General features: G+C 43.0%; 2 protein-coding genes across 10 annotated transcripts in view; one reads left to right on the forward strand and one right to left on the reverse strand.

The window, feature by feature from the left end:
- Positions 1–4,612: 4,612 nt before the first annotated feature.
- Positions 4,613–15,459, forward strand: CNOT8 (CCR4-NOT transcription complex subunit 8). 8 transcript variants are annotated; one of them, XM_045026709.1, is made up of 8 exons: positions 4,613–4,788; positions 5,379–5,542; positions 6,408–6,534; positions 9,837–10,030; positions 11,620–11,781; positions 12,626–12,770; positions 13,646–13,756; positions 14,066–15,459. In XM_045026709.1, exons 3-8 carry the CDS (start codon positions 6,418–6,420, stop codon positions 14,213–14,215), a joined length of 879 nt encoding a protein of 292 aa, XP_044882644.1. In that variant the 5' UTR covers positions 4,613–4,788; positions 5,379–5,542; positions 6,408–6,417; the 3' UTR covers positions 14,216–15,459. The 8 variants fall into 8 exon arrangements, with proteins under 8 accessions (XP_044882644.1, XP_044882636.1, XP_044882641.1 ...); XM_045026701.1 differs by lacking the exon at positions 5,379–5,542 and adding an exon at positions 5,171–5,321 and having other exon boundaries at positions 4,614–4,788; positions 6,393–6,534; XM_045026706.1 differs by lacking the exon at positions 5,379–5,542 and adding an exon at positions 5,171–5,312 and having other exon boundaries at positions 4,614–4,788.
- Positions 15,460–16,930: 1,471 nt separating this feature from the next.
- GEMIN5 (gem nuclear organelle associated protein 5) overlaps positions 16,931–23,222 on the reverse strand; it is a 31,537-nt gene continuing 25,245 nt past the window's right edge. The window contains exons 25-28 of one of the 2 annotated variants that reach the window (XM_045026700.1): positions 22,577–22,739; positions 21,140–21,695; positions 20,566–20,662; positions 16,931–17,610 (exon numbers count right to left, since the gene is read on the reverse strand). In XM_045026700.1, coding sequence (XP_044882635.1) covers positions 17,443–17,610; positions 20,566–20,662; positions 21,140–21,695; positions 22,577–22,739 — 984 coding nt within the window. In that variant the 3' untranslated portion in view covers positions 16,931–17,442. The remainder of the gene's footprint in view (positions 17,611–20,565; positions 20,663–21,139; positions 21,696–22,576; positions 22,740–23,222) is intronic. The other variant, XM_045026699.1, reaches the window with a different exon arrangement.

Below are 23,222 nucleotides of genomic sequence, written 5' to 3' on the forward strand. Positions count from 1 at the left end.
TTCAGAGCTAAACTGCTGTAAATGTCAATAGCATTTTCTCCTGACTGACACTAACTTCTCTGTGGTGGGACGGGGCTCTTTCCTTTTTGTAGTTTTCTGGAGCCTCATAGACTCAAGGAGAAGCAATGCCGCATTTCGCAAGCAGAAACACAGCACAGAGAATGGAAATACACAGACTGAGTGAGGACAGAGTCACTGAGCGGAGCTTCATTCTGACTGGTTCTTGTAGTGGGAGGGTTATCCTGCATGCATGAAAAAGTAGGTGAAAGGCCATTGGAATCTCACCAAATTCCAGACTCTGGTGTTTTCCTTTAACTGTCACTTAAATAAGAAATTATTTTTGACTGACTCACTCTCCTGCCAGAGGACTGGATGGCACAGGGGGTGGGCAATGGGCTAGATAAGGGCTTTTCACTTTCCAAGTTGCTAGTTTGAATCCAATCCACATTGACAATAACCAAAAGCATCTCCTATTTCTTGGCTATTCAGTGTCCCATCAGAAATGAGTTTGGTTCCCAGTGGATGGGTACCCACCTCACAAAAAATCACCATTGCTCCTGAAAAACCTTGGACCCATCTAGGAAACTCTTTGCATGAAAAGATTGGTTGTCTCATGTCCTTGCAATGGTTTAATACAGCCATACACACACTCAGTACTGCTTGTGACAGTTCTGTTTTGGCAGAGCCTACTCCTGGGGGAATTCTGCACCATTGCATAGGCACAGAATTCATGTGCCCTGCAGATTTTTTTTTTCTCCGCAGAAAATACATTCTGCAGGACAGGTGCTGCAATTATGCCTTTTGCCCACCAGGGACTGCTGTGGTGCCAGAACAGAAGACAGACAGGTCACGGGTCAAAGCAGCCAACCATGGATAGGGAGGAGAGTCTGCGTTCTTCACAGCACCTTGCCCATGGGGCCAGATGAGGAGGCACAGGTTTGGGGGAGGCGGGGGGGGGGGAGAGTTGAGGAATAGACAGAACAGGGCACACAGGACTGCTGGAAGGGGGTCACATAGACGGGTTCAAAAGAGCTAGTGGGGGGACAGACTGGGGTGATGGCTGAATGGGAGTGGGGGTGCAGCGCCACTTGGGGGCTGGGGGTAGGGGATGGCTAAGTGGGGGTGCAGGGATACATGGGGGAGGGGGTGGCTGAGTGGGGGTGCGGAAACACATAGGGATGGGGGGGATACAGGGACACATAGGAACAGGGGCAGATGTGCCTGATTGAATGGGAGAGGCTAGGGGTCAGCATGGGGGAGGCTCCCCAACTCCCTAACAACCCCCCACCCCAAAAAACCCTGTTCCACACTTCTCTCACCCACACCCAGGCTCCTTCTCAGCAATTACTTCCCTCTCCCTCAGTACCCCGGACTCTCCCAAGCCTTTGCACTGCTTCTGAGGGGTGCAGGAAATACAGTTCTGTATTGTAGTTCAAATGAAATATTACTCAAAGTTCTGTATTAATATGCCTAATAAGGAATCTATTTGTCAAAAAAACATTGTCTGAATCTTTTTTTTTTGTCTGTATTGTTACAGACATACTCGCTGACAGGTATTTTGAACTAAATTACTAAAATAATTGAAACTGTTGTGATCATATTGTGTTATTTTGACAAATAAAATATGCAGAATTTTAAAATATCATGTGCAGAATTTTTAGTTTTTTGGCACAGAATTCCCCCAGGAGTACACGTAATGCATGTCATGTCTAACTCATGCAAATCAAGGGCTATATGATGCAGCTGAGAAAACAAAAAGGGAACGAAAAACAACTAATCTGGAAGATAAGCTTTGAATCCCTAATAACCTCAAAGATTAAGTTCAGTAAATACTGAGTTACAAAAGCTCCATTTCTTTGCTTGAGATAGACACCATGAGAATATGCTGACATGGAAGAGGTCACTTGCTGGAAGGTGATAGTTAAATAAATGACTTTCATAGTGCTTGAAAAGCTGTCTGTGTGAAGGGATCAATGTTAGGACTGGGATATTGAAATAAAACTGATATGAAAGGAAACTTGTCCGAGTAAGGCACCGATCTGAGATTCAGTGGGAGGAAAGAACCCACCTAACCCTGAATTGTGGGAAGAGAACAGCAAGTGCTGTCATGCTTTGTAACAACGGTGGGACCCATGGATCCAAGGGCCTCTACGCCTTCAGTAAAGCCAGATGCAGATAGGCACGTATCTCCCTTGGAGACAGACTCAAGCGTAATCCAATTTAGAGCAGCAAAACCAGAGGCAAAATGGAGAGCACAGTCCTCTCGGACAGGAATTATGCTTTGGCAGCTGGCTTTCCTGGGGATGAATGTGTTAGTGATGTTTTGATAACAGGCTTGGGATTGGGCCTGTAGGCTCCAAGGAACCCTGGCACAGATAGAAATACGGTACCCTGATCAGACTGGGGTCCGCTGTAGCTATTGGTTGTGCTTAGATCCAGATGGGCCACCATGGGTCTAGCTCCTAAGGGGATGGGGCACAGTCCACCAGGCCCCGTTGTTTCTGAGACATGTATAGAAATATCCTGGACAAACCTTATTGAATTAAGTTTACACAGCTTATGAGATCATTGTATTAAAAATGCAAATGTTTGTATATTATGATGGGATTGTATATAATTTCCTTAAGAGGGAGACATGACTAACGTAAACCCTGGGGAGTATTATGAGCTTCCAAGGACTCTTTTAAAATAATGGGCCAGACAAGATTGAATTTGGGAGGAGATGAATGAAAATTACACAGCTCTGGACCCCGACTTTTGAAGCTGCACCCCCGTAGGAGGGGACTTTTGTCTGCTGTTCACCTGTTTCATGAGGACAAGATCAGAGGCCTAAACTGTATAAAGGTGTGACTCATAGAGTTAAAAGCTGTTATACACTTGTGACCACAGAAAATCCCCTTGGCGAGGTTTGAAAGACTGATCACCTGCCTTACTGGGGAAGGGCAGGTGATCTCTGGTAAGCTGCTTACCATGTGGGCAGATTCTTATTTCAGTGTGATACTTTTCACTTTAAGAATAAATGTACTTGCTTAGAGGAACATCTACAGGGACGTTTTGGCATAAACCCATGTGAGTTGACCTTGGCTCTTGAGACTCGCTACCCGCAAGGGTTTTTTCCTGTAGATATCACCTGGCTCGCTTGGGAATTCAGTGTAGACAGGGCACTGCACAGCCTGGACAACCTGTCAGGAGGGAAAGCGACATGGGTCTGTGCCCGAGCGGTAGAGATGATGGCTGCAAGCTGGGAGCATAGTGTGAGTACCCTCGCATGGGGCCGTTGCCCCAAAGGCCCCAGCTAACATCCGTAGGAAGGAGAGAACTGGGTCCTGTCACCTCCAGGGTCCCACCTGGGAACTAACAGAAAGTTGAGAGTCATTAGGAAATGGATAGATAAGACAGAAAATATCATATTGCCTCTTTATAAATCCATAGTACGCCCATATCTTGAATACTGTGTGCAGATGTGGTCGTCCCATCTCAAAAAAAGATATATTGGAATTGGAAAACGTTCAGAAAAGGGCAACAAAAATGATTAGGGGTATGGAATGGCTGCCCTATGAGAGATTAATTAGACTGGGACTTTTCAGCTTGGAAAAGAGACGACTAAGAGGGGATATGATAGAGGGCTATAAAATCATGACAGGTGTGGAGAAAGTAAATAAGGAAGTGCTATTTACTCCTCATAACACAAGAACTAAGGGGTCACCAAATGAAATTAATAGGCAGCAGGTTTAAAACAAACAAAAGGAAGTATTTTTTCACATAACACAGTCAACCTGTGGAACTCCTTGCCAAAGGATGTTGTGAAGGCCAAGACCATAACAGGGTTCAGAAAAGAACTAGATAAGTTCCTGGAGGATGGGTCCATCAGTGGCTATTAGCCAGGATGGAGTTCCTAGCCTCTGTTTGCCAGAAGCTGGGAATGGGAGACAGGGGATGGATCACTTGCTGATTCCCTGTTCTGTTCAGTCCCTCTGGGGCACCTGGCCGCTGTCAGAAGACAGGACACTGGGCGAGATTAGGGTGACCAGAGGTCCCGATTTTATAGCCATTTTAGGTCTTTTTCTTATACAGGCTCCTATTACCCCCCACCCCGTCCTGATTTTCCCCAGGAGCTGTCTGGTCACCCCAGGCGAGCGGGACCCTTGGGCTGACACAACATGGCCGCTCCTACGCTCTTGGCAGGGCTGGGCTCCTGCCACCCAAGGCCCCAGCTGGGGGCGGTCACGAGTGGGCGCCTGGGATCCGGGTCAGGCCATGCGGCCTCCCCCAGGCCGGCCAGGAGCCCCCTGTGACACCCCCTCCCCCAAGCGTTTGACGCCGCTTCCCCCTCAGCCTAGGGCAGGAGCCCTGGGACCAGGCCCTCCGAGGAGAGCGGCTGCCGGAAGTTACAGTAGCCGTTCCCCCCTTGCGCATGCGCACTTCGAACAAGACGCTCCGCTGTCCGTCACGCCCTTGCGCACGCGCACTCGGGCAGCCTACCAATCGCTTTACGAAGCTCGCGCGGTTGGAACGAGCGGTGCGTACGGGCAGTTGGGCGGCGTGCCTCCTTCCTCGCCCCCCCCCTTGCATAGCCTCAACTCTCGCGAGACGTTCTGACGCGGCTCGGCGCTGGCGTAGCTGCGCAGGCGAGGTCCGCCCGCCCGCGGGGAGGAGCAGACGAGCATAGGCGGAGTGAGGGGCTAGAGCGGCCGGCGGGAAGTGGCGGCTCAGGGCCCAGCTTCCCCTCCCCAGCCCGCGCGCTCTGTCTGTGCGCCTGTGAGGAGACGGCCCTGGCGGAGAGAGCAGGTGCCGTGGGGGGGGGGAGGCCCCGGGAGACGGCCCCTGAGGGGGGCTGGGGGAGTGGAGGAGGGGGGGCTGGGAAAGGATGCAATGGGGAGCCGAGCCCCCCAGGGCTAGTGCTGGGCGCTGCCAGTGACATTAGCGGGGGGAAGATGCCTCTGGATTGTTTTTGCGCCTTTTTATTTCCGTCGTGGGAAAGGTACCGTCCCGTGCTGGAAAGCTCCTGGACGGTTCTTGGGGGCCGGTTCACGGCCCAGGGCTGCCCTCCTGTGGCCTGAGGTCGCCCCTCTTCGGAAAGGGGATTTATCTGTCCCGTCAGGAGACCTAGATAATCGGGTGGCGGGCTTGTCCCCGATCACCAGTGTGATCCCCTCTTTCTTGGGAACAGCAGCCTCGAGACAGTCCACGTAGTGCTTCTGGCTGGGGGCGGAGTGCACTGGAAGCAGTCGATGCAAACTCCCCCTGTGGCTGTGTGCCCCATTCGTGAGCTGCCCACCAATCCTGGGAGGCTTGGCCGAGGCTGCCAACAGGTATGCCATGTACGTGGAGATCTGCCCACCAATAACGGGGCGCAGATCGTATCTCCTCTCTTACAGGCTGCCAAAAAGCCAAGGATGGGAACAGCATAATCGCCTGGGGTGTGTGTTTCCTCTTCTCTCTGTCATGGCAGTAAGGAAATTCTGGGAAAACTAGAGTTGGCAAGACCCAAAAGGCCTACATTGATAATATTAAACTTAACAAAAGTTTAATTCCTTGGCAGGTAAAACAATATTGATCAGCAGGTGTTTTCATGAAGTTTTTGGTGGACTGTTTAGTTTCACTGCAGCTTCTGTAAATAACCCCAGATGCCTTGCATGTTGTAACTTGCTATAATCTTAGTGCTTGTCTACACCTGGTTTTCATACTGCTTTAACTATCAGCACAATCCCCTAATGAGTGCCGTTATACCAATCTGTTTAGTCCCATAAATGTATCAGAATAATTTTTACTGTTGTAACTGTCCACACTAGAGGTTGTACTGATGTAACTGTATCAGCATAAAAGCTCACTCCTTACTGGAATAGTTCAATTTCTACAAAATCTTTGTAGAACAGGCCTTGGGGAATTGAAACAGAGAGCAGCACACATCTTTCAATAACAGTGTAGTAGGGAGCTATTTACTCTTACTTTCTAGCCCTAACAGAACAAAACTGTTGCAAAAGCTGTACAAAATTAAGGTATTAGTTCCCTTTAGGCTTGTAGAAATAGGCCTTATACTTGGAGTGCAGACCTAAAAAAGGAGGGACACTGGCTCGTATCAATTGGATTTAGTAGTCCTGGATATCTTCTGCCAATTTAAAACAGGTTTTGCTTTTTTCTCTTACTGCTTATTGCAAGAATAGTCTAAAATCAGGAAAGAATTTAGTTTAATAACTCAAATATGCCAGCTGAAGCTGATACCCCAAACTAAGAACATGCCATTTTAACCTACTGTCTGTCGTTATGATCTGATTTGTTGAGATGTATTAATATAAAGTAACGCGTTTGTGCGTGCTTACTGCACTGTGCCGATTAGATTACGCAGCTTGCAGTTCTACACTATCCTACTTACCATCCAATTTTGACATCAGGTGTTTCTACTCCAGTTCCGGCAAGATGCCAGCAGCAATTGTGGAGAACAGTCAGGTTATCTGTGAAGTATGGGCAAACAATCTGGAAGAAGAAATGAGGAAAATTCGAGAAATAGTTCTCAGCTACAGCTACATTGCAATGGTAAATATTCTGTACTTCAATGATCACCTACCTGACTAAACTGAGGAATTTCAATGGGGGTAGCTTTATTGCTTGTATGTAAATATAAGTGTATTCTAAGGTAAATTTAAACTGAATAGTAAGTGGGGGAACAGTTGGAAAGCTGCTTGGCATTTAAAATGTTACTTGATTTTTTTTTAATATATGGTCTTCCTCCAATATCTTGCTTAGCGTTTATGTAGATTCTCTGTGAAATCACACAAGTATACAGTGAGGCTTGAGGCCACGTTGAGCAGCTGAGATCTGTTAATGCTTAACAAGTAGGAATGTGGTATTTTGTTCATATAATAGAGTTTAAAAATAATTAAGATGCCTAGTTGGTTATAAGCTGTTTAATGTAGCTAGCATATTTTTCTTTTGAATGGCTAGTTCATATTGGCTTCATGCTGATATATGGCAACAGGCACACAAGTCACAACTTGTTAGCTAATAGGATTGGTTGCCTTTTATAATGGCCAGATACTGCCCCCTTATAGGAAAGAACATGATTTGGGTTCGAATCTTATGTTGACTTATTCAGATAAATTTGTTTAAAAGGTCCAAGAATCTTGTTGAGAAACAGTTTCAGGATGGGAGTTTTGTAGGGGGAAACTTTCAGACCTTTAAAAAAAACAACCCATAAATCTGTATGTTTTACTTCATGATATATGTCATAGTTACAGTATTTACAAAAAAAACCCAAACCCTTTTATCTTCACTTAGCATCTCTAAACCCCAAGGTATCCAAATTCCTTTACGAATCCACACTTACCATCAATAGCCATATTTGCCTTTTGAAGGTAGAGAGCGCTGTATATACTGTGGTACAGAAAAGAGACAATTTTTAATGGCACCCACTATGCAAGTGTGTAAATATGAATCAGTTCCATCATCACTGAAATGCACATACCTCTGGATGGATTGTAAAGGTGTTGAAGCAGGAGCTACCTCCTTTCCCATCTATAACCTCTTCCTTTTTGAGCTTTCAAAGTTGAAATTTAAGTAGAATTTGTTACATGACAATTCCATGGCCAAACTGGTGTCTCACATGCATGATTGACGTAGAATCAGGGAGAAAGGAGATGTTGGGCTGTGGAAGAGACTGTCAAATACCTAAGGCTGAATTCTTGTATACACTTGCATTTCCCATTAAATTAGACTGGGGTAGGCAACCTTCGGCACGCGAGCTGATTTTCAGTGGCACTCACCCTGCCCGGGTCCTGGCCACTGGTCCGGGGAGCTCTGCATTTTAATTTAATTTTAAATGAAGCTTCTTAAACATTTTTATTTACTTTACTTATTTACTTTACGTACGACAATTTATAGACTTAGACAAAGAGACCTTCTAAAAACGTTAAAATATATTACTGGCATGCAAAACCTTAAATCAGAGTGAATAAATGAAGACTCGGCACAGCACTTCTGAAAGGTTGCCGACCCCTGAATTAGACTCTAGAAGATGCATGAGCATATCTGTGGGTGGAATTTACCCCACAAAACTGAAATAATAGTAGAGAACACACAAACATTACTGGCCAGATAAACTGTTTTTCATATATTATATATTTTCTCCATTATTAATGTCCCTCTTTCTTTACATTTTGTTCATGCAGAAGTTTATCAGTTTAGGGCACCTGGGGTGTTGTCTAGTAGTAGTGTCTCCCAGAAGCAATGATGATCTGCCACAACATGGGAGATCACAAACAAATAACCACTGTGTTGATTTTTAAAGTGTTTTTAGGACAACATAGGGTCATCAGATATAAAATAGGTTTTAGTAGATATTGGGGAAATAAAGGATTTATTCCAGGAGGAAATTTTTTTTTTCTAGATATATGCAGCAACATTATAAACTAAAAGAAAGGGCACCATTGATAAGCGAATAGTAGCAGGAGCTAACAAACTGTATCACCACAGAAGATTCTTTTTTTTTTTTTTTAAACGAAGGCCTGTGGATGAAATAGAAATTATCTAAAATTGCAGTTTCTCTTAGCATTCTCTAAACTTTTTGTTCACTTAATTCAATTTTATTCTAGTTGTTCAAAGGGTATGAATTGTCCATCAGGTGTTCTAGTTATTAAATATAATTGGAGGATTTGACTTTAAAACTGTGAGCAGACTAGCCTTCTGGCTGGGAAATAAAAGTAAAACGGCAACTCTCCCTGAGAAGCACCAAAACCATTCAGAGAGGGGTATTTAATTTTTTGTACTTTTCCTTTACAAATGTTTAAATCAGTAGCAGTATAGTGTATGCGGTGTGTGGTGCTGGTTTAAAAAACATAGCAAAGAAAAGAAAAATGCTTCAGTAGGAAATGACTGTAAACCTATCGAGTGTTTGTTTCCTGAATTTATCTCCCAGCTTCCTGACTCCCTCTCCCCCCACACACGTGATTTTGCTTATTATTATTAATGAGACAGATTGGGAAACAGAAACATGGAGTGATTGTTGCATCAAGTCAGTGTATTGTACTCTTTGGCCCAGTGTTACCATTCCATACAGAAAGTTTTGTTATGGACAGGAATGCCTGTAAAATTCTGAGATTAAATGCTTGAACAATTTAGCTGTGGGCATCCTGTGATTTATCAGCTACATCATCCATCCTCCATATTTTAATATGGGAGTATACAGTGAAAAATATCCCATTTTGGTAATACAGGAGTCATGGGAATACTTGGATCATGTGATCTATAATATCGCTTTGAGTATGCGTGCCCAGAATAGATTAAGGACCCTGTTCTTCAGTATGTTAGTGTTGATGGGTTGTGTGTGCATACTTCTCCCCTAGGATCTCTAAAGTGTGCTGTAAAAGCTGTTCAGCTCAAGTATTCTTTACCTCCCTCATACAAATGTTTAACCTTTGTTTAATGTACTAATTTGTAAAAGCAGGTAAATCTTAAGGGTAGGCAAAATTTCTTATGTGGAGCTATCGCTCTAGGTTCAGGGTAGTTGAATTATGGGGAAGTTTTCTTTACCTTACTTCCTCCTCCTGTCTGAATTTACATTTTGGTTCTAAATATTATAAGATCTTATGTATTAGTATTCCTTCCTGCCCACTGTACTACATCTGTATTGCTAAGGGGGCTAAGTATGGATTTCCTGGTTGCTGTATAGTGGTTTAAGGTTGTGTAGTAAACAGCATTGAGAAAAAGCTGATAAAGCAAATACTGTAATTTTGTACATATATATAAAGGCTGGGAAGTTTAGCATTGAGAGCTGCTAGTGTCAAACTGAATGTGCAACTTGCTGCTATAGCAAGGTTTAACTTTTCATGCTCCTTTCCTAGGATACAGAGTTTCCAGGAGTCGTAGTAAGGCCAATTGGAGAATTCCGCAGCTCCATAGATTATCAGTATCAACTTCTTCGGTGTAATGTTGATCTTCTGAAAATCATCCAGCTGGGCCTAACTTTCACGAATGAGAAGGGGGAATATCCTTCTGGGATCAACACCTGGCAGTTTAACTTCAGATTCAACCTTACGTAAGTCTTCTGAGTCAGAGAACAATCCATTACTCCCTGCTCTTCCCATTATACTTCTACCTGGTGACAGCATGTTTCAGCATTTCCATTGCCAGCAATTGAGGCTGCACCAGGAAAATTCAGATCTCAGCACAAAAGGACTAAGTTGTGAGCCTTTCTGACACCATGAAAGATGTTGTAATACTCAGTCAAAGCCTAGTTAAAATATTGCTCTGGATCTGAGCTTCATAACATGTTGCTTGCTTGAGAGTACCACCAGATAGTTTAGTTCCAAACCTTGAGGTACCTTACATTTGCTTTTTGGAACCTGAAAGACTCTTCCTGGTTATGATTTTCTGTAAACTCCATCTCTGTTGTCCAGAAATAACAGATCTGCTCTCTTCTGGTTCTGCAACACTTAAAATCTATGCCTTTTCCCAGAGCTGTGCTGGAGTACAAGCTATGACCTAAGCCAAGAATATTAACCAAATTCCATTAGCTGTCCAGCAGCACTAATCTTGTCAAATAGAACAGGGCAGTGATTCTCAGTTTTCTCCATATCATGACTCCATGTAACAGCAGAAATAAGTTTCAGCACCCTTTCACATCTAGCCATAAAGAAAAGGTGGGTGTGCACGATAGTAGAACTGGCTGGACATTTTGTGACAATTTTTTTCTGTCAGAAAATGGCAATTTTTTGAAAGCTAAACATTTTGTAGAAATGCATTAATTCCAGCAAAATTTCATTTTGAACAAAACAGACAAAGCCTTTCAATAATGTCAAAATGTTCTGGTTTGTCACTTTTGGAATGGAATGTTTCTGTATTTTTTATCTGCTTTTTGTTTTGATATTTCTTTAATATCAATTTTTAAAATTAAAAATGTCAATACAAATGAAACATTTTGATTGACCCCAAACAAATTTTGTTTTGAGATTTCATTTTGTGGGAAACTTCAAAATCGTTGTTCCCATTCTGAAACAGAATGGGGAAAAAAATTAACTTGGAAAACAGAAAATCCTGTTCCTGCCAAGCTCTATGTGATGCATCCCTTCTCCTCCTTCCTGGTCCTGTTTGGGAAGCCACAGAATAGGCAATAATTAGGGGGGGGTAAATATAACTTGATTTCTCAAATGGCATTGGAGATGAAGGAGAGTAATACATGCAGAGATGTGCAATGGCCTTTACTCTCACAACTCTGCTGACCATATTTGAGCCACATCTGCTCACTTCTGTGACAATAATCTGTTTTGCTTCTGCTAACTAGCAGAGACGACAATGCTCAGAAACTGTCAGCCAACACAGTAAAGGTGGGTTCTTCTGGCTTGGACATCAGCTGTGGAATTAATAACCAAGTTACAATTGCAGAATCGCTATTGTTGGTGTTGCATAAGCCAGAAAGACGGTTGGTTGCGGTTGCAGCACCAGCAGTTTAGAGAACACTTTTACCTGTAATCTGAATTGATATGAAGTTCACTGAGACATAAAAAACAGTCCAGTGATGCCATTGTCAGTCTAGTGTTTTGAACTGAAGTATTTGGAGAATTCTTCTTTTCAGCTATGAGCCTGCCAGATCAGCACATCTAATGCAAAGCTGCCTTTCTCTTTTAGGGAGGACATGTACTCACAGGATTCCATAGACCTCCTTGCAAACTCTGGGCTGCAGTTCCAGAAGCATGAGGATGAAGGGATTGATACCTTGCACTTTGCAGAGTTGCTCATGACCTCAGGGGTGGTCCTCTGCGACAATGTGAAATGGCTCTCATTTCACAGGTGGGTGCCAGAGGAATTGAAAGTGCGTTGCTTATCAGAGAACATTGAAGCAGCAAAATGAATAATCTTCTTGTCCGATTCACTCCCACCTTTGATCTTAATGAATAAAACACAGATTTTAAGGAGATGAATTTATAACACTAGTTTCAGTTTTCCAGCTATGTAAAGTACAAACTGTTCCTATCCAACTTATCTGGTGTTGGAACTTCCTTTGCCCTAAACTCTAGACTTTGAAAACTTTCCCCTTTGAAAGCAGGAGTTATTAACAGAAAACTGAAATAAAAGACTAAGGAACAGCTTATTAAACTCCCAACTCATGTGCATTGTAAACTAAAGGGTTTGTTTTTCTGACCCTACCACAGTGCTGCTTTCTCCCTTTTATGAGCATCATTAGTATGCAAGTTTACTGGACAGAGGAAGAGGTCTGTGTAGCTGAATTGCCCCTCTTGTAGTTGGCTCTTGAACCACTTAAGTGCACAGCCACTTTCTCATCTGTCGGTCACCCAGGTATCACTCCTGGAGGTGAGGATAAAAGGCATGGGATCCTACGCTTTAGCCTTCTTATCTGACCTATTAAACATTGCTCCAGCCACTGAGGCCAAGTTTACACTAGGAAAAAGTTTACACTAGGTAGACAAGGCAAGTGGTAGGAAGTCCTACCTTGAGGTAGGTGGTTGAGGTAAGCCCTACGCTCCCACTTAAGGAAGTGAGTAAAATTTGATAAGCCCCTGAGATGTTAGGGTCTGAATGATATGCAGTAGAGAGCCATCACTGTGAGGAAGGGGATATTGCTTTTGGTTGTGGCTGCTGCTGACTTACCAGATTTTGCACAATTCTCTCTCAGTGGCTATGACTTTGGCTACATGGTGAAACTGTTGACGGACTCCAGGCTTCCAGAGGAGGAACACGAGTTCTTCCATATCTTGAACCTCTTCTTCCCATCCATCTATGATGTCAAATATCTAATGAAGAGCTGCAAAAACCTTAAGGTATTTAGTTCTTGTCAGTAACTGTGTTGAGCTAAGAACGTATTGGGATTTGCCTTGTTTATAACATTCTATACATAAGTGTGTAAAAAGCCAAAATAGGGGTTGGTTGCAGATGTACAATATTTTAAAATTTGGTGGTGAGGGGTAATTCCTCTGGCTTTAGGTAAGTGTAGCCATGTAATGGCACTATTTACATATGACAGAAAGATTTGTTCTACCTCCTCTGCTCTTTTGACTAATCAGTTAAGGAATAGTTCACAGGACTCGTAGGGTATTTATTTCTGAAGCCTGCTGAGACTGGGCATACTTGTCCTCTCTCTGAAAAGACGTGGATCAGCATTTTACTTTTAAATGAATTACTGCATGACTTGGATAACTGCTAAAAGCTGAAATCAGTTCATCAACTTCCAGTCCCAGCGTTTTTCCCTTCCCCAGAGCTGAGGAGTTGTTTCCTATGGTATGTCATCTGAGCACTGGAATGCCCAAGTTCTCATCCCAATTCTGACAGTGTGGCTTTTGGCAAGTATTTAACCTCTCTGCCTCACTTCCCTTGTCTGCAAAATGGGAAGAACATGTACCTACTTCCCAGCTGCATTGAGGTTGTATTAACATTTGCAAAGTTTTTTAATATTTAGCACCTATGGGGCTATTCATCGTCGTCTTTCTATGATATTGAACTGAGAACTTGGCTGTTCGAGTGCTCAGATGACCTAGCATTTGTCACTCTTGTTTTTTTAATCAATACTGGCACATCAGCTGTGATTAACTCTAAAGGCAGCCATTAACCTTCATGTCTAGCGGAAGCATGGTATGTGGTAGCACTGGGAGGGGAGCGATTCCAGGTTACTAAGTCAGTGTGTTTTCTCTCATTGTAGGGAGGCCTTCAAGAAGTTGCAGATCAGCTGGATTTGCAACGAATTGGACGACAGCATCAGGCAGGATCAGACTCTCTGCTCACAGGAATGGCATTCTTCCGAATGAAAGAGGTATCCCTAGGTCCCTCTCCTCCTCCTAACAGCAAGATGAGGGGAACATAGTTTATGGCCTGACTTTCCCTCCCCTGCATGCACTCCCTGACCTTTTCATTTTTGGATCCTTATTGTCAGCCCTTTAGGCCTTAGACTAGCAGTCGTGAAACTCGGTAGCGTTGGCAAAAATTTCTTCTCCCCCCATCCCCTCCTCCCCACGGGTTTGTTGATTGCAGCCACTTCTGGGGTGGAGGATGGCATTTAAACAGAGCTGTACTTTGGGGTCAAAGGCACTATAAAAAATGGAGAAATTTTTTCCCCCTACAGTTGTTCTTTGAGGACACCATTGATGATGCAAAGTACTGTGGGCGGTTATATGGCCTTGGCACAGGAGTGGCACAGAAACAGAATGAGGATGTGGACACAGCCCAAGAGAAGATGAGCATCTTGGCTATTATCAACAACTTGCAGCAGTGATAACTGGGTACCACTCGGCAAGATATGGTCCCAGAGTGGCAGCTGCAGTCCTAAACTGTTTCCAGCAGTCTCTCTCATCCAAATGACGTCCAACAGTATGCATTTGGCATGAGGACTAGAGATTTGCTGAAGACAAAAGATGCTCCTCATTTTGGTTCAAACTTAGAAGAGGGGAGTTTATAACAATGGCAGCATTGGTGACTTGCCATCTTTTTAGTACCAAGGACAAGAGAGAGAGAATTAATGTATATACCTCTGTTTTCTTCCTTTTAAAATATACTGAATCTGCAAGGAAGACTTTACTCCAGAATATTCAGCAGAACTGAGGTTCTGAAATGCCAGTGAAATCAGAGAGACAAATGCATTTGCAGATTGTGCTTTAAGCAGCTTATTTTAAATGTTTTTGTTGGCTGTAAGGGTGACATCTGCCCCTCACCCTTTGCTTGTTTTTATCTTTTTGTATTCTCTAGAAATGTCCCACTCATTCATGGCAGAGTTTTGGGACAGGATAATGTAAAAGACTTTCCCTGGAGCTAAAACATTGAAATAGATCTGTCTTGGTAACAGTCAGACATGGTGTATCTGAAGCTGAGGCAAACACCTTCATAGCTCCTAATTCAGTACACTTTCCCACTTTCTTTAGTACTGTTGTGCCAGAGAGGTGTGTCCCACCTGTAAGACTCATCTGTCTTCTCATAAGATTAATACAATAAACTGTTCTGCAATTGTTTAAAATGGCCTAGAAGTTTGCCTTTTCCAGAAGAGATTTGTAACAGTTTGGACCAAAACTGATGTTGACTTCAGCTACTTGATATTACCTGATAATGTGGAAGATTTTACTCTTTTCATTACAGCATGAGCAAGTTTAGTAGGTGCATAAATGTGAAAAAGTGGCTCTAGTTTTATATTTTAGTTATTTAACAGCCTGGCAAAGCAATTGGATTTCCCTTTTATAGAGAATATCCCAAGGGTGGGAGGCTCACAATTCTGACTTTTTAAAATATTAGATATTCTAAAAGCACACACCTATATTTTTGAACAGCTTGGAGCTATGTTTAAAAGAAAACCCAAAACTTTTGCCCAGAGCAAATTAAAACTCTATTTCTGAGTCTTGCATTTTAACAAGCTTATAAAAATTCTTGATTTTTTGCAATGATTAAAATGTTATAAGCTGGTATTTAAAATGTGTGTAAATACTATTGATGTTTTTAATTTTGTAAAATAAAGATTTTTTTTTTAAACCACTTATCGGTTTTGATCTTTTCTAGTTAATTCTAACACTTACTGCAATTATTGAACTTGCAGCCAAGTACCTCATGGAGAGCAACTAATAGTTCTACATTAACTTTTCCAAATTTTCTATAGGTAAATGCAGCAGGATATGAGCATGGCAGCTCTGACCAGACAGACTAACGCAACTGTGCTTCATCTAAGAATTAATGGATCTTTACCTGCTGCACATTGCTGGTTGTGGGATACCCATTAACCAACTCCAGGCACCTAGTTTGTATCTTCGGACAGATTATGTTGGCTGTAATGAATGTGGGAGGTTCTACAGTTCAGAAAAGGGAATGAACACATAATTAGAGGGTAGCTGTACCCCAGCCCTAAATACGTGTTAATGGTGGCTGTTGGTTCCCCGGTCTGTTGAGGTGAGAAACAGAGCAGAGTTTTCTTATGCTGTGTTCTCTTGGAGCCTTGCCAGCATGTAAGCTGACTGTTTCCCTTGTAGCTTTGTCTTATGGTGAGAGCAGCTGCTTCCTACAGGCACAGCTATGCCTGCCTTGGCAGAGGGTGAAGGGTACTTCCTTATGGAACAATAGCACCCTCTTCTCGTTTCCAGGCATCTTGCCTTGCACACAACCACCATGATTCTAGGGTTACCTAGTTCTCCATGGACCACCTACAAGGGTTCATCAGACCAATATTTGGGACTTCAAGTCTATAAATGATCTTTTCCTTAGCATAATGAATATACTGCTCCCTATCTCTGCTCTGCCAAAGCAGTTTTAATACTCTATTAAACCTTCCCTTCTATCCCTTTAGGTTAAGTTTACATGCTGGACCAGAACAAGTGCTCCAGCTTTACTCATCCTGAATTTCCTTGCCCTTGTATGTAAATTCATCCTTCTGAACACTTGCTGGTCTCAGTTACAGGGGTTACTGGACCTGCATGCTGCACTCTTACTCAGCAAAACATGCTTAGGCTGCTGCTCAGCTTTTTGTGATGGCAAAAGTCTGGGCTTCAAGCGAAGAATTGACATTTCAAATTAAAACAAGCAAAGCCTTATGTGACTCCTGAGGCTAGTTGTACATGAAATATTAAGGGTCAACAGTTACTTAGTTCACCTCTAACGCTGACTGATTACACATACCAAAGGCCTTGATTTTTACATCCCACCTGCACTACTGTTAGAGCCAAATCTACCATCAATGTAGCAACAGGAGGAACCTACTTTCCTCTTCAGCAAACATTCATAAAAGGTTGCCACTCCTACCTTCCCCTAAGATGAACATGAAGAGACTTCATTTAGTCAGGAAAATTTCTTGTTTGACAGAATTGAACCTAAAGTAGCATAAGGTACAATGTGAATAAAACCTGACTATCAGCTCAATACTAATACCCTTCAAAAATAACCTCAGGTTTCTTTCTCCCCAACCACCTTCCAAAATAAATTCAAAAGCTCAAAATGTAAGACTTTTATTTAAAGAGAAAGCAACCCCCCCTCCCCCCCAAACAAACCAACCAACCTCATGTGCCCAAGACAAACTGGGTTTAGTGGGTTGCTTAAAATTAAATCAAGTTACTGGTCTTTAATTAGATAGCAACTACAACCTTTTTACTTTTTACTGCCAAAGTGTGGATGTAGCTGTCTAATTTGGTTACAAATGTGTATGTAAATTCAAGGGCTCCTCTGGCATAATTTCCCCTCCCCCCACATTTTTAGAAAAAGTTAATTTAGACAAGATGTATATATTAAAGGCAAAGGGCCCTAGCTTTCCACTTTTACAAGCACAGTATCAATTATGCAGCTGTAAGGGGCCATTAGTAACTGACAGTTAGTGGGAGTCTGTCTGTATACTTGATTTTTGGTACTCCATTTTCTAGAACAAAGCATTCTCCAAAGTAAGATGAGCAGAGACAGTTCTTCACTTCAAAAAGAACAGTACAGCCCTGGCTTGGAGCAGCTGCTGGTAACTCAGGCTGCCCAGGCTTGAATATAACTTCACGTTAAGAACTTTCTGCAGATTTTTTCATAAACTTTAGCTCTGCTGTATTTCCTAACCAGGTCCAAGGCCTGTTGCTGCAGTTCTGGACTCAGCTCTGTGGGGCACTGGGATCCAATGTGAAGTAGCACAAGGCCACACTCCAGCACATCTGGGAAAGGGAAGACCTGCAAAGAGAACCATAGATGTTATCTGCTCTTTAAACAGGGGAGTACTAGCATGTAAAGTAATTCAGGGAGAGGGAAACCATCTGTGGAAATATTGCAGACAGTAGCACAAAGTGGAAAAGCACTTGGGAAAAGCAAATCTTTTGCTGCAGTTGTATGCATTCCCTTTTCTAGTACAGAATATATTTGTGTTTAGCCAAGTTTGTTTCCTCCTTCTTGAGCTTGTATTCAGGAACTACAGCCACCTTCTACTTTTACTGCAGAATCCAGAAGGGTAGGGGATGAGGACAAGCACACATGGGTTTATATTGATTTTTTAAAAAAATGTGTTAATCATTTAATTTCAGCCGTTATTGCTGAGCTAGTAAGAAATATTTATTTACACATGGTGAATTGCCTGCCAGGTGCAAAGCTGCAGACCTCTTGAGACATCTATACAGACGTGCGTAGTGCTGGGGAGCAGCCACTGGTCAAGATACTTGTAGGAACCAGTGACATCGGGCAAAGTTTGGAGAGAGAGGTCCTCAAGGCCGCTGTTAGGTAAGAGATTGAAGACTAGGATGTCCATGGTAGCATTCTCTGAAATGCTTCCAGTTCCATGTGTGGGGCCAGTTAGATAGGCAGAACTGCAGGGTTTCAGGGCATGGATGAGATGATGGTGTTCGGAAGAGGGATTTAGGTTTATTGGGAACGGAGGAGTCTAGATGGAAAGCATGGGCTCCACCTAAACCAAAACAGAATGAGAGTGCTGGCATGTAAAATTAAAAAGGTCAGAGGATTTTTAAACTAAAGAGTAGGGAAAAGCTCACAGGTGTGGAAGACAGACACATCCCTTAGGGGAGGATTTATTAAGGAGGATACTTTATATCCTACAAAACCAGAGAGGATAGAAGCTGATAAAAGTACAGGTAGGAACTAAGAGGAACAGTGAAATGAAAGAGTTCCATTCAATTACATCAGACTATTGACAAATTTTATAAGTGCTTGTCTACAAATGCAAGACATCTAAATACAAAGATGGATGAACTCAAGATCTTGTATTAAATGAAGATATTAATATAATAGGCATCACAGAAACGTGGTAGAATGATGATGATTAATAGACATGGTAATACCAGGGTACCAAATATACAGGAATGAGAGTAGGTTGTGCTCATGGGGAAGTGGCACTATCTGTGAAAGAGTCAAATATAGTAAAAATCTTAAATGAATCAAGCAGTACCATAGAATCTCTATGGGTAGAAATACCTTGGTTGAATAGTAAGAGCATAGCTTAAATCAGCCTCTGTGCCAGGTGACTGGCAGATAGCTAATTGTAGCGCTGATTTTTAAAAAAGGCAATCACAGGCCGGTAAGCCCAACTTCAGTACCAGGCAAACTGGTTGAAACTACAGAAGAGAACAGAATTATCAGACACCTACATGAACACAGTATCAACACGGCTTTTGTAAAGGGAAATCATGCCTCATTAGTCTATTAGAATTCTTTGAGGGTGTCAACAAACATGGACAAATGTGACCCAGTAGATATAGTGTACCTGGACTTTCAAAAAGCCTTTGACAAGATCCGTCACTAAAGGCTCTTAAGCAAAATAAGCAGTCATGGGATGAGAGGAAGGTCCTCTCAGTGGATCAGAAAGTGGTTAAAAAGATAATTTATTCCTACCCATTGTTTATCAGTTCTCACAGTGGAGAGAGGTAAACAGTAGGGTCTGTAAAGGATCTGAACCGGGACCAGTGCTGTCCAGCATACTCAGAAATGGTCTGGAAAAAGGGGTAAACAGTGAAGTAGCAAAGTTTGCAGATGAAACAAAATTACTCAAGATAGTTAAGTCCAAAGCTGACTGCAAAGACTTAAAAAGGGATCTCACAAAACAGCAAATGAAATTCAGTGTTGCTAAATGCAAAGTAATGCACATTGGAAAACATAATCCCAACTATACATACAAAACAATGATGTGTACTTTAGCTGTTACCACTCAAGACGAAGATCTTGGACTCATTAGGGATAGTTCTCTGAAACCATCTGTTCAATGTGCAGTGACAGTCAAAAAAGCTAATGGAATGTTAGGAACCACTAGGAAGGGGATAGATGATAAGACAAAAAACATCATAATGCCTCCACATAAATTCATGGTACATCCACACTGTGAATACTGCATGTGGTTCTGATCGCCCCATTTGAAAATAGATACATTAGAACTGGGAAAAGTACAGAGAAGGGCAACAAAAAAGATTAGGGGTATGGAACAGCTTCCATGTGAGGAGAGATTAAAAAGACTAGGACTGTTCATCTTAGTAAAAGAGACAAATATGGGGGGATATGATAGAGGTCTTAAAATTATGAATGCTGTGGAGAAAGTAAGTGTTGTTTACTCTTTCACATAACACAAGAACTAGGAGTCACCCAATGAAGTCAATAGGCAGCAGCTTTAAAACAAACAAAAGGAAATACTTTTTCACACAGCGCCCAGTCAACCCATGGAACACATTGCCAGGGGATGTTGTGAAGGCCAGAAGTATAACTGGGTTCAAAAGGAAAAAAAACAACAAACGTTTGTGGAGGATCGGCCCATCAAGAACTATTAGCCAACATGGTCAGGGACACAACCCCCCCATGCTTTGGTTGTCCCTAAACCTCTGACTGCCAGAAGCTGGGGCTGGACAACAGGGGATGGATCACTTAATAATTACCCTGTTCTGTTCATTCCCTCTGAAACATCGGGCACCGGCCACTGGCAAAGACAGGATACTGAGATAGTGTAGAGATGAAACACTTGAGCAAACCTAAATCTAGACTGCTGCTTCCCTGGTGCACAGAAGTCAGAGGCCATTAACTTGCAGAACTGGAGAGCGCAATAGTAGCATAGCACTTGAAGTGCCAAGAAACTACCTTATTAGCAAGCACCAAAGATTGTCATCTTATTGACCTGTATTTTCCCATTTTAAACCTTACCTTTAAACTCTCTGGAAATTCTGCTAATTTCTGGTTTGCCTCTGTAAGCTGTTTCATCAGCTCAGGCAGGGAAACTGGTTCCTTTGCTGCTTCTTTACTGTCAAGAGAATATAACATATGTTACAATAACTGCTTTACCTAAGTGCACTGTCTCCACCTTCAAAGCAGGGGAGACGGGTGAACTAAACCAAACATGGCCACGTACAACTCTTGAATGACACAGGCCAAACAAATCATGCACCAATGGAGACACAGAAATTCTTCCATCTAGCATGCCCTTTCCATTCTCATGCATTGCTTAAGCTAGGCAGCATTAAGGCATTTTGTATTTTAAGGGCATTTACTCATTAAGCTTAGGAGTGTGGCAGTTCAGTTCAGAGCTCTCCGACAATCCTTTGCCATCGGACGTGAATTCTCATTTGTTCAAGTTTTTGAAATGGCCTGTGAACAGCTTCAGGTGATTTTAGTTTCTCAGGACTGCTACAGTGAGTGAATTAAGCTGGAGGCCAGAGCAACTGCAAACTGAGAAAGCAGAATCTGATTTCACTCAGCACCTCGCTGTTTTGAAACCTACCACTGGCTCTGGCTGCTTGGGGGCACCAGCCCATCTGATTCGATCTCGGAGCTCACATGCATCTTGCTTTCCTGCGCGCCGTCTTTTATGCTTTCCTGGAGGTTGTTCCGCTGGTGCTGGCGGATCATGTTTGCCAATGTCTGCTGGACCTCAGATACATCCTTCTGGGTGCTCTGCAAAGCAGCATGCACTTCAGAAAGGAGCATTTTATAGCCATTCAATTTCAACTGCCTCTCTCCCAAATCGCTTAAGCTAGCTGTTCTGATTCTTTCTGTCCTGTTGTTATGGTCTGCGCTGGGTAGGTTTTCCATCTCAGTTTGATTAGTAGTTTCTTCAGGGGAAGAGACAGCTGTAAGGTAGCTCTGGTTAACAGCTGTCTGCTTACTAGGACATGGCACAGAATCGAGCACAGCCTGTACTGAGACAAGGGAATCCTTGGGTAGGTTCCACCATAGATCATACAGCAGCCCATAAGCCACAAAGCCCTCTAAACTTCTGTAAGCCGCCATGCTCTGAGTGTTTGTGCTGTCCAGATGGTCTCTCAGGTGATCACAGCCTGAAAGGGGATTGGAAAAGAGCTGTGTTAAAAGGGTTTCTCCAAAACTATACACAGAACTGCCCAATGCCCATATTTTGCAAAGCTACACAGGGGGCCCAGAGTCACTGTGGAGTTAGCTTTGAAGTGCAGTGAGCAGATAGGGACAGTTTCCTAACATTTACAGAGACCCCCACAAATTCCAATGTTTTGGAGGCTAAATTATACAATAGGCATTGCTAGAGCGGATCACCCCCAGTGTCCATTTAGCCAGTATTCTGACTCCGGCAATACCAGATGCTTCAGAGGAAGATGTAAGTAACCCTGCAGAGGACAATTATGGAATAACCGGGTTATAGAGAAAATTTCTTCCTAACCCCAGGCAGTTAGTGGTTGTTTTACATCAGGGGTAGGCAACCTATGGCACGGGTGCCGAATTTTCAGTGGCACTCACACTGCCCGGGTCCTGGCCACTGGTCCAGGGGGCTCTGCATTTTAATTTAGTTTTAAATGAATCATCTTAAACATTTTAAAAACCTTATTTACTTTACATACAACAATAGTTTAGTTATATATTATAGACGTATAGAAAGAGACCTTCTAAAAATGTTAAAATGTATTACTGGCACGTGAAACCTTAAATTAGAGTGAATAAATGAAGACTCGGCACAGCACTTCCAAAAGGTTGCTGACCCCTGGTTTACATCTTGAAGCTAGAGAGTTGATCGCCCTTTCACAATGTTCTAGCCTAACTAGTGTGAGTGTGGATGTGCTGATGGGAATGTCTCCTTCTTTTGAGTTCTACTAAGACCTAGCAAAGCCCACTGAGGGGACTGGCGTTTATGGAGATCCCACACTGAAGAGCTGCTCACAATGCCAGCAAACTGAAGGAGCAGCTTTACCTTTGGGAAGGAGGAGATTGCAGATTTCTTGCATAAGAATAAAGTTCCCGGCATCATAGCTGCGGGTCACAGCTCCAAGAATAGCCTTCACTGCCTCATCCCATGCAGCTGTCTCATGGCTCAGCACTGCTAGGGTCAGATCGTGGGAGAGATGGAACAGGAGCTAGAGAAAGCAGCAGAGTCCTTGTTAAGAGTTTTGTTGCAAGCCACGAAGGAGTCTTCAGGATAACAGAAGTGCAGCCATATGCAAGGCTTACAGGTTGTTTTCATTGCAAAAGGAACCCAGAAGAGTCCCCCAAAACATCACTTAACCCCAGCCAACCTTAACGTATGCCCCACTTAATTCTGCTACAACGTACAGATCCTCTTTCAGCTGAAGAGGTCAAAGCACTTTAGAGCAGCAAGTAGGACTATGGGCTTTACAATGGCAAGCATGCACCCTTTCGACAGCTGAGGAAACAGGACCATAGAAAGGTTAAGTAACTCCTCCAAAGTCACACAGGGAGTTTGGAGCAGAGCTGGACACTGAACTGAGATCTCCTGGGTCCCAATCTAGTACTTCAACGCTAAGGTCTGGTCTACACTGGGGGAGGAAGAGGGTGCAGATCAATCTAAGTTACGCAACTTCACTTACAATCTTGCGGGT

The sequence above is a fragment of the Mauremys mutica genome, chromosome 8 (assembly GCF_020497125.1).
Source record: "Mauremys mutica isolate MM-2020 ecotype Southern chromosome 8, ASM2049712v1, whole genome shotgun sequence".
Classification (NCBI taxonomy): domain Eukaryota; kingdom Metazoa; phylum Chordata; order Testudines; family Geoemydidae; genus Mauremys; species Mauremys mutica.